Genomic DNA, 12,388 nt, shown 5'->3' with positions numbered 1-12,388 from the left:
GGACAGAAAGGGTGTCGCGGAACGCGGAAAGAAAGAATCACCGTGTCGACGGTATTGTTTCGCCGGGCCAGGCCGTATTGTTTCGTCAACCAGCTTACTTTTCTTCGTCGAAATGCTCGACCCGTCGCGCTTTCGCGTTTCAAAGCGGGGCTCGCGAGACTTCATTCACCCCCTTGACCTGCGCACGTACCTCCGACGGCTTAATTCTGTTTGGATTTACGCTCAATCTGGTTTATCCTGGCCGAATGTATGGGGTTGATTCAAAAAGGAACGGCGAATTTTTCTGTGTTTCCAGAACAAGGCGCTGGAGCGTTTAAATTCTTATTATTGAAAGGCGGGAAGTGAATTCATCGCAGCGGTGCTATAAAATATTTCCCTTGTATAGGAATAACTAACGGCTATTGAAGCTATTTGGTCGATAAATATAGAACTTTGTTAAATTAAATGGACAGTGGAGGGATAATTTAGAGTGGTCTGTATTGGAGAAAAGTAGATGTATAACCAATATGGTTATCTAGTTATAAAACTAGAGTGAGGATTTTTATATATTTATAGGATATTTGAAAGTGTAACATTACATACAATATGGAAAAGTGTTCGCTTATATTTGAAAATTATGAAAGATTATTGGTAATTATTTGCAACACTGATTCCTTACTGATTTGAATGACCTCAAAATATGTTGTGGTGAAATGGATCTTGTGTATTTATTTACAAAAGGAGTAACCCTCGTGTGACCTGCATAACGACATGTATTATTAAGATCATTGTTCTGTACACGAGGCTTTTTGAACTTTTTAACAGTGAGTCTTGGATCAAAAGTTATCAAGCATTAAAGTTTCACATTACGCTAGAAAGTTTTGTCTTCATTTTCATTTATTTAAGCTGTGTTCCTTATAGTATATGTGGTATTAATGGAAATAAATATGTTTTATTTAAAAAAAATATAGGAATAGTTAATTGAATAAAATACAAATAAATAGAAATGATATAGCTCGCAGTGTACAAGTCTTTTCTTTTCTCAGGTCAACGCGACTCTCTCCAAAAACACTTGTCATCCGCCCTTAAAAATCATTCTCTCCCCCACAAGCATTCTTCTCACTTACACTTCCAACAAATTCTCATCTACACCCTACTCTCACCACCCTTGCTTACGCATCGCTCGAGAAAACCCACCAACTCTTGGGCCTGATCTTCATCAGTCCCTTCCTCATTTATGGCCCTCTTCCTGCCTTTCAGAATACTCGCTGTCCCACTGCCTTAAAACTACGATACTACATATATGTACTCAAACTTTATTTAGATAATAGAGATTAGAATTAGTGCAACTAGTTTTTCTGGGGTGGGTCTCTCCTACATCTCCACTCCAAAGAAAACAGCCCTTCCATTCGTTGTTCGATTTTCATATATCGCATTTTGTAAAGAAAAAACATTTTTTATTTTTATATTAATGTTTTATCCATGTAGGTCAAAGATGAAGCGTATTTTGTGTTTGATAGTTCCTTTCCGACGTATGCGATGTTTTTAATAAATTAGAGTGATGGTTGTCCTTGAATTAGACAGAATTGCGATTCAACCACTCAGCTAGTTTCAGTTAAACATCACGTCCATCTTCAAATACCGTACTATCCGGAGACATTCAAACATTTACCTCGAAACCATTTAGACATTCACCGAGAATGTATCGCACGGTCATACATGGAACTTTAGAGAATGCTTTCAAATTTATAATTTATGTACTTAGTAAAGCGGTGTCGTGCATTAGAAATTACACTTAAATAAACGGATGTACGTCTAACAGACTATTTCACATTCATTATGATTAATTCAAACAGTCAGAAAGAAAATTAATTTGTACATTAGATGAAGCTAAAGCTATTTGAAATTTAAACTTTCAGATTAAGAAGATATTATGTTAAATGCTAATAAAATATAAATATTATTAAGGACATTTAACTTAATTAATTGAACAGTTATTAAGAAAAATAAAAAGTACTTGCTATTCATGACAATTTTATATTTTGTAAAAATATAAATGAAATTCTTCAGAAAGATAAGTGAAGTTTTCATTCTCTTTTTCCTCGAAATACTTCAAATTAGTATAATTACCGATACTGAGACGATATTCAATTGTTTGGACACTCGCAGGACGTAACAGAAGATCTATCGAAGCCGAGGCTTCCTATGAATATTTATAAAAATAGTCGATACATTATTAATTAGAGATAAACGTTACAAACATCATAGAATTCGTCTTAAAAGATACAATAAACTGACATTAATAAAAATACGTAGTTTCATTTAAAAATTGCATTAACCTTGAAATCTCTTTAAATAAGAACGTACAATAGAATCGAAATAGCTTATTAAATGTCTCAAATCATTCTTATCCGAAACGTTTTTTTCTTATCTTCAATAATTATGGGAATAACCGACTGTACACGAATACTATATAGGACATACTATACGTCTCAACTGGATATTACCTTTCACTTTCAATAAACAACAGTTATTAATACACATTTTTCAATGAATTTATGCTAGATATGTGTACAAAACGTTTATAAAAAAATAAATTTATGAATTAAATTTAGTTTTGAAATGCACGCACGTGCACCATTAATCTCTTTAGGGTTTACATTGGTCAACGATTCCTGAGCGTGGACGCTGGTCCATTACAGAAAAAAGTTTCGAATAAAGTCAGTTTAGTGATTTGTCACGCGAAAGTTTCACGGTTAGAAATACGAAGAATTATTGATCATCATACCGCGAAGGAATCATCGAACGGGTTAGAGGTATTATTACTCGTTCGACGTGTCACGAGCGTGTCGAGGGGCTGAGCACTCATGGTGAGAAAATTAATAATGAACGACAAAAACGACACCGCGGCCACTTCGTCGTGTCGTGCCCGGAATCGCCTAACTACTCTCAATATTTCACGGTGCATACGTTCGCAACCTGTCGCGCGTGTCACGCGATGCGGACAAGCGAGTTTCGGGACAGGGCATCGCGTCGTTGCTTCAAAACTAAATATAATTTCGTATTCTTATTCTACCTTGAGGGAAACCTGACCGTCCCACCTAGAAATGGATTAACTGATGCTTTTTAATTAAAGAATCTTATATAATCTGCGTTATTCAAATTAATTCATTAAAATAAACAAAAGATATGTATATATATGTTTCACTCAGTTTACGAATTTATATATTATAGTATATTATAGTATTTTTATTTTTATCAGCCTGTGCAGTAACAATCTAATTGTCTACGTATAATTTATATATGTTTTATATAATCTGCGTCATTCAAATTAATTCATTAAAATAAACAAATCAGATATATATTATACATATAGTAAAAAATCAGTTCTTTTTGAATTTTAAATGTACTGCTAAAGTTTACTTAAATTTATTTAGCAGAGTTTCATTATACTAGACAAAATAAATAAATTATACGTAGAAAATCAGATCGCTACTACATTGGTCGATATAAATAAAAATATAAAATAATTTTTAATAAATAAAGTTAAATATTTTCATCGGTTTATTTTGTATTTTTCGCGAACGCTTGATCGAAATATGAATACGAATTAAGGGTGGTTAAAATGCTTATCTATGCCGGAGAAATTATAGAGACGTTTATGTATAGTAATTCCCGCGCGTTCCATCAGTTCCGAGACCCATTAGCCAGACACTGCCGATACTCGACCAATTTTCTCAACTCGCTTATTAAAAGCACACCTCGCGAGAGCGCGAGGGCCGTCGTTACTGCGACTTTACCCTGTAATCCGTAGAATCCGCTAATCTAATCTACGCCGGCAATCTGCACCCCCGCGCGCGCCACCCAAATTATTACGAAGTTTCCATTGAGTGTCGTTAGAGTAATTTCCGGGGGAGTTGCTCTCAAAAGCGAGGAGAGCACTCGTAATAAGTTTCGAAATCAATTCGCTCCCCCGCCTGTGTTTTTCCGTTAAGGTCATTTTCAAAAGCCACTCGCGCACTGTTCAAGATGATAGACATTTTTATTTTTCCCCTTGGAGAACTTTCCGCCGAGTTTTCACGGAACTTCACCGTTTTCGAGGTTCTTGCTCGATGCGATGCGTTACAGCAACGTGAACAAATGATTATTTGGTCCAATGAACAGGTAGACATTACGAACTTTCTTGACCAAAGTATAATATGATTTTTTTTATATATTTAAGCTCTGAACACTGAAACTATTGTGCAAATAGAGTGACTTATTTTTTAGAAAAATTGGAACAATACGTTTCTTGAAATTTGAAGGGTGTCTTAATCTTGTATCTGTGCAAAAACACGAATTTAATTGAAAATTTTTCATAGAAATGCCATCATAATTTAAATACTTGCAAAATGAAAATTCTGAAGTGGATCAATTTGACGCGTTTCGTAGTTTTAGTGTTTAACGAACGAACACTTGTTTGTTTTTCGTATGTTTTTCATAATTACGTTCATCCATTTTCGTATTGTTCAATATTTATCGATTTGAACAAAATAACAGTAGTCAAACGGAAACTAAAATCGTCGTTGTCTGTTCTAAAAAACAATTCGACCACGAAGACATTAATACATTGCAGCTGAAGTACACTTGTGTTCGATCATACTCATTCTTTCGTATCGTAAATAGAAAGGAAACATAAAATCGATATTTAAGTAATTCAGCAAATATAAAACAAATTTTTCTTAAATGAGATGGTACCTGAAATAAAAGTATGAGTTTCACGAACCGACTTTCAAAAAACAGTGCCCAAAGGATAAGAATTTATACATTTAACTTTCGTGACTAAAAAATAGACAGTTTAGTTTCTTATTACATTTGTGAAGTTTTCAGTAGCAATGCCGTGATAATGAGATATTAAGGAAGATGAAAATTGCATTTCACGATCTCTTTGCATGCAACCATTTCATTAGTAGGGGAATTTATTTCATTATGTTTAGTATAATGAAACTGAATGTATGATCTATGTTCTGAAATTGTAATAAAAATTTTCTATAAATAACCTTCTATCAATTCTAAAAATCTAAAATAAAATAAAATGTAATACAAACTAATTACAAGTTTATAACTGCCAAATGATGAATAGTCACACTTGAAAAGCTGCGTTTTCATCAATTAAGAAAATATTAAAATAAAAGTTTGAAAAGAAATATCTACTTCTTCAACTGTAAAATGCATCAAAGTGTTCACAAAGAAAACCGAAGTGAAAAATAATATCTTGCCTTCATTAAGTCTAACGTCTCCGTAGCAGCGCAGTCAAATGGATTCAGTTTTCATATCCCTTTTCATTATTTAATTATCATTTTTCTCTGCTTCCCAGAATTATTCAAGACAGCTATGAAAAATACCAAAAGATCCATATTACAAACATATTATGACAATATTTCCACCAGGAAAAATTGAATTTGAACAAATTAAAAGAAGATAATTTACAATTCGTTCACGAGAACATTCTATAAATTGATACGACGAGTTATAACGAGAACGTAAAAATCGGTACGTCAATACCAGGGCTGCGGCTCGGTCCTCGTGAACGTTGCGCCGCGGCACGGCCGCGTTTCGGGGCAGTAATCGTTCGTGTTCACCGACCGAGGGCACGGCATCAGCGTTGTTTTAACCAGATGTCGTGCACGGTCTCCATAAATCCGACATTCCCGCCCAGTAGAGCCCCGATCTCACACGCTCTGAACGCTTCTTATAGCGCGAAACCTTTAATGTCACCCGTCCTGAGCCACCCAACCAGTCCCCTCAATGTTTTGGGGCACGATCCATCCTCGATCGCTTCTCACCGCGGCAGTTCCTCGATATTAGCAACCCAGAAAAATCATTTATGCAAATGGCGGACGTTACACTGATATTGATAAAGCACATCGGTTTTTTGTTAGCCACTAGTTTATTTTCTTGCTGAAATTGGTATGACGAGAGCCATTAAAGATAGGTCGGAATAGGTTCATGATAATGGCATCGAATATTGTGTTTCGCTGGAGGATGATTACCACTGGTGTGGAACTGATTTCCTTGTAACTGGCACAAGCGTTTTTTTTTCTTTCGAGCCACTTTACACGACACCGAACGTTTATTTACAGGCCGGTGTTTAGAGGGTATTGATATTAACATGGTACACTGTTATTTTGTGCATTTTATAATAGTGGGTTTAAGGTAAAACGCAGTTATGTCGGGTAGATTACTGATGTTGTAAGGAGTTTGTTCTAAACATGGCTATTATTAATTTAAGTTTTACCTTGACGTAAGTCGGGAGGAAAATATGATAAAGTTCCATTTCTTTTGTATGCTCATTATTTAAATTGTACTGCAATTTTTAGGATTATATATTCATGTACATACATAGGTATTGTGTATTATATACTGGACTTGAGTCACGTAAGGTTGTTTTGCTTATTGCATTTAATATTAGGTTTCTGCGATACTAAGTAACTTTTCTTGTATAATTTACTATTGCGACTAATTTGACAAAATATACGCACATACTTCAAATAAATTATTCTTCAGTGTGGTTTCAAAACTTTCTATTTAAATATATTATATAATACAAAGTAATATAAAATATTATAATTTATATAATGTATATTAAAAATACTTTTTCGTATTATAATTATAACATTTAATTCAGTACGGTTAAAGTTACATGTTATATAATTTGGAAGAACCTATATCCCAGACCTACCTTCATGGAAAAGTTTCGAACTTTATAACCCATTTTCCCTCAAACCACTGAGGTAATTTCAAAATTTGATTGAATATTCTATTCATTGTGCTACATTAATTGAATGAACATTTTTTACGACGTTTTTTCCAAGAAAAGTTCGACGACAGGTGAAAAATTGTTCATAAAATTAATGAATGTGAAGGTTTTATCTCCACGCATTATTGTTCAGATTTTTCTATTTAGTGTGTCAGCAACTTGTTAGGAACCTTCATATAAAATGTGACTGAACCTAATTGCTTCCTTCAGTGCTATCATTCGATTTTCAATATAACAATTTATAGTCAAAAGATTTATACCAAATTATTTAAAAATATTATTTTTAGTTCTTTCATGAAGAAGTAAAAAAATGATTTTTCAAGTTCTTTTCAATTGTACTAACGTTAAGGATATGAATTAAGTTAAATAGTAGAACATGCATAAATAACTGGAAGATGTAAATGGTTGGATCTGTACAGTAAAGATCGCAATACAACAACAGAGTGCTCTTTTGCTTCTATTTTATTGCTCCAAGTATTCTAAGAGCTGTGCCACCATTGCTCGCTTTAATTAGCATTCATACTTTCGTCTTTATTCCCCAGTGACTTATTAAATGCAGCACCCTTCAAAAAATATATTTAATCCCAGTTCGTGTATCCTCCATAAATATTAATACATGTATACATAAAATATAGGTCAATTGATTCATCGTTTGAGGCATGCCTTATTCAGAATCACCGAGGAACAATTTTTTTCCATTCTGTTGCTTCGATTATTCTAAAATAAAACGGTCTTACGAGTATTGGATGTTAACAATAGGTCTCGAAAAGTTTGCAATAAATATGTACAAGCAACAATATTACTCATTTTTATTATTCTACAATTTGTTACATTTATTATTCTACATCAGTTTAAAAACTGAATAGATTTTAATTCTGAACAATACGGAATGAAAAATAGAATTTTAGAATTTTTATAAATAAAGCAAAGTATGGTTAATTTAAAATTTTGTAGCTTTGTTTCTTTCCACTTTTTTTCCTGATAATATTATACTGTAATAACACATATTACAAAAAATTGGTAATAATATTAAATATTTACAATAATGGTAAAGTATGCCATGCAAATCACTAATTGTCTTGTATAATTTGACTCCTTCATAACTAAATCTACCATTTTATTTCCAAAGTCGTATCCTTTTTTAATTTTTAATCGAATATTGATAGAAGGTTTTAAGTTGTAAAAAAGCATTGTGCCGCATTCATTAAATTATTTCACAGCTGAACGTGTATTTCATCTGTAAGACAGCCAATACATTAGTCTCGATGGTCTATAAAAGTCAGTCGGTGCTTTCTGTAACAGGCCCAGAGTAATGAAAAATGATAGGCCCTTATTTCTAGTGCAAATGTTTCCCAGCCGACATTATGCATTTCGCATCGATCTTTCACGAGGTGTCGCGTTAAATTCTACATTACAGTTACCGTAACATTTTCGTGACAACGAAGTCGGCTTAACATATCGTGTTCCACACGCAATCGATACTTGCGAGATAGTCGTTACCCCTGTCCCTTAATGCTAGAAAAAATGCTATTGCAAACGTTTTATTGCGTTCGTTTCCGTTTATATAAAATATTACTTTTTTTATGGCACGAATTTACTGATACCCCGTAAGACCGTTTATTTGCGACTAATAAATTCTTAGTGACTTTACTATAAATTCCAAAAGGTTTCGAATGCACCTAGTGATATGATAAGTCAGACTAGTGATAAACATGCCATCATAAAAATTACGAATATACTGCGTATTTTATGTATTCGTAATATTCGCAAGAGTATAAAATACAATAAAATAAACAATTTTATTGAAATTCTAAATAGCTTTTATATTATTGTCATGATAAAGAACTTCATAATAAAAGAATTAGTTTTCTATTTAATTCCAGTATTTATAACCCATATTTACAATTTATAATAATGTAACTATATAACAATATAATTTTTATAATTTGTGAGATTTCATATTTACGTAAAAATGTGCAGTTCAATTATGCGAAATTATTCAGGGTGGAAGAAAATTTATGATGTAATTCTAAACGATAAGAGAAGATAACAATTAAGGTAAAGGAATTGCTTTTGAGCATCCATTTCTTCGTTATAAATATTTAAAAATGGGCTCACAACTCCCTGAAAGGAGGCAATCCGTCTATCACCGTCACCAGTAGAGTAACTGAAGAGAGGAGCGCACATCAATGACATAAGACTTCGCTTTATCAATAAAATTACTATCTTCTCAATTAAGCGTTCAGTTTTTACCTTATTCTCTTCTTCAGTTAATCGCTTAATAATCTCTGAGCCATTTCATCTTACATTTATCATAGTGTTGATCCAGAATAATGCATCATGTTATGTTACATCGTCATTATCAATGAATGGATAAAAAATGTCCTGCTTTTTTGTAGGTCAGTATTATACAAAAGACTTTCTCAATTGATGAAGGCTAATAGGATTTTAGTATTAATGTAGTAATGATGCCCATAACAAAAGAAATTAATTTCGATTTAACTTCTTTGTTCCAAAACTATTTTATAGAGATTTTTATTTGCACAAAAATTATTTGTTCAGTTATGATGACAAAATAGAATAAAAGTCTAGAGCAACAACATAACTATGTTTCATGATGGATTTTATCTTCCTTTCCTATCGCACAAATAATTTCCATCTCTGTATCAACAATTTCCATCCTCCAATTATCTTTTTAATAAATTAGAAAATATTTTATTTCAGCATAATTCGAAAGTGTTATCCACAAAAATTACAACCCGCTATACAGTCTACAAGAAGATGTCTAAGAGTTTCTCGAGCTGGCGGCATGACTGCGTGCACTGGAAATCTGAGAAATTGCGCATCAAACAATGGCGGATACGTTTCACGGTTGGAACAATATCCTCGGCTGTCGGTTGCATTTAACTTGCTTAAGTAGCAGAAGTAGGTCGAAAATAAATGTACAGCCTAGCTTGAGAGAGAAGAAGAGAGAGAATGAGAGATAGTGGTCAATGAACTAGCCGGCATGACGCTGTTACGAGCGTTAATGGGATCCAGCGTCGCAGTTGGCCTCCATGCCGGCCTGAATTCTCTCGCAACCGTCTCAGCGGCCGTTCGCCAAATTGAATGAAATTGCAATTTGGAAATTAATCGCCGGCTGTCCGGCATTTCAATCTTACATTCCCGTGGGATTGGAAATTTGCATGCCGGCGTTTCTTCGCTGCGAACCGGCGCGGTCAGTCGCGAAACCGGCGCCATTTGCATTCTGAAACCCGCGAAATTTGAATACACAAGTTCCGAATTCTTGAAATTTCTAGACTTTGTACCTTGTTTCTAGATTTTTCTATATCTAATTCCTACATTTTGTAAGTTCTTCGCTTTCGCGTTACTATCTTTATATCTTTTTAGTGTTTTAATCTCTTTAATAATTAATAATGTTCAAAGATTTTCAATTTTTACTTTTTAAAATAATTATTAGGTGCGATAATTTTAATGCGTCATTATGGAAGTCCTTCTATTTAATTCTACGGCATTTCAATTTTTCAGTGACTCTTCCAGAATTTTTATAAATATCGCTGCAACAAATTTAAACTTCACGGTTGGAATCTTTTTAATTTGAATATCCGAGGTTAAAATGTTCTTCACCTACAGCGTTAAGTTTTGAAACTTTGTCGTTTGAATTCCGAAACTCTTCCCTTAGATTTGAAATGCTAATGATAGGAACTCGAAGCTCTGCAACTTGTATTTTTGTGCGTTGAATGCATTAAGTTGAATTGAAAATTTGAATAGCTGTGAATTAAATATTCAATCTTGTTTTATCTTTCGCTAATTAGTGCCCACGACGTCGTGGATAATGCCATTTCAAATAAGACTTTAATGTCCTTTTAGTAGGGCGGTCTTTGATCTATAGATGTGTTTTCCTTTTAAGCCAGAACGCAAACGTTTGTACTTTCGAGCGTTTGAGGTGTGTACGTGTACTACTTGTATTCTGAACGTTGGCACTGTAGACTTACGGTAAATTCATTGGTAGCACTCACCCGTGTCCTGACAGCCTCTCAGCTCGATTCGAAGGCAAACGGTGCGTCTGTGCTCGGAGTGCGGCAAAACACGGATCTGGCTGGCGAATATCGGTGGGATTAATCGATGCGACACTATGGTGGATGTGTCGCTGTTTCCGGCTAGGACCTGAAAAATACAAGAATATCCGAATGAAATACAGTACTCTTTCTTTGCGCAATGTCATTTCATTTTTCGCATTTTTTTCGATATCAGATGTTATTCTGACTAAAGGTTATTCTAGGGGACTATCATTAGCTTTAGCTATGGATTACTCTAAATGAGCAAAAAGGTAAAAAGTGAACTATGAAATTTATTTCTTAGAGGTCCCATTTTTTAAAAAATTGAGCTTAAATATATTCTGCTGACGGTTGCGAAATGATGGTATGCTCGATAAATTTTCAAATGAAATTCTTTGTAGCATGAGATTCCAACGAAAAATTTTTGTTCTCCATTCTCTACTTGTTTTTTCACATAGAATATCTTTCTGCCGATTATTCCTCGCGTATGCAACTGAATCAGTCAAATGTATGGAGTACTCCATTTTCAATTTCCGTTTCGTATAGAAGAGCATCGCAGATGAAAAAATTTTATTTTGGATTTTCCATTTATGTTTTCATGTAGAGCCATTTCTTTTACGATTATGACGTGAGTTCGTGATATAGTTAGTAAGAAAGTAATAAAGTTTAATTTCAGTAATCTAGATGTACACAGTAGTCATAATAAAATAATATGTTATTATAGTGATTCCGATTATGAAGTCAATGATCGTATGATTTTGATTCTAACATTTATTTAAATTATAATTCGAAACTTTTTATCTGGTATCTTAAATTTCAAATAACTTTTATTAACACTTTGACTGATTTTAACCAAGTCAACTAAATTCGGGTGACACCATTGGTGACGTATCGAACGAACCGAATTTTGTTTGATGTAAATACATCAGGCAAAGATGTATCATGTAAGAAATATAGTAGAGTAATCGGTTTAAAGAATTATGACGTTTTAGTGTTTGCTTTATTAAGTGCACTGTTTCGACTAGATTCAAATTTCGATGAGTGTTTACTTCTCAGTCAATGTGTTTAATAGATTTTACTTTCTATTTAACAATCTCTAACTAAATTTCATTATGTGAAATTCACGTTAAAGCTAGATTAGAATCCTATTTTCCTATTGCCCGAATCAATGCTATTTTTTTATGTTTACCTGTTAGCGCATTACTAGGTTTATTAGCTTCATAAAATGGCGCATATCAAGCGAAACTCACATGGCAGTATGTAATGAGAGAACATTAAACCAGAAACGCACGATTTTTGACCAATGACCGGATTCAACTATCGTTTAACCAGCATTTAACCTGATAATTAATTAACAACCGCACCGAGGCACCGGTTAAATTAAAACGATCTATTAATGGGGAACGACTTCCGTCGGTGAAATTACTGGCGCCCGAGATTCTTCCGTGAAAGTGTATTTAATTATTGAATCGTAAACAAATTTCCGCCGGAAACATGTTTCCGCGGTATATATTACCGTCACCATATAATTATCGGGTTAATTGCGATAATT

The 12,388-nt window shown here is 33.7% G+C and overlaps 1 protein-coding gene across 2 annotated transcripts in view; it reads right to left on the bottom strand.

Moving 5' to 3' along the window:
- The window catches only part of LOC116424161 (discoidin domain-containing receptor 2), a 233,103-nt gene that overhangs the window by 33,067 nt on the left and 187,648 nt on the right, over positions 1-12,388 (bottom strand). For both annotated transcript variants that reach the window (XM_031970186.2, XM_031970187.2), the window contains exon 5: positions 10,798-10,945. In XM_031970186.2, the coding sequence (XP_031826046.1) occupies positions 10,798-10,945 (148 nt within the window). The remainder of the gene's footprint in view (positions 1-10,797; positions 10,946-12,388) is intronic.

The sequence above is a fragment of the Nomia melanderi genome, chromosome 7, assembly GCF_051020985.1.
Source record: "Nomia melanderi isolate GNS246 chromosome 7, iyNomMela1, whole genome shotgun sequence".
Taxonomy (NCBI): domain Eukaryota; kingdom Metazoa; phylum Arthropoda; class Insecta; order Hymenoptera; family Halictidae; genus Nomia; species Nomia melanderi.
Note: the sequence above shows the minus strand (reverse complement) of the source record. Positions and strands in the feature narration are given on the sequence as shown.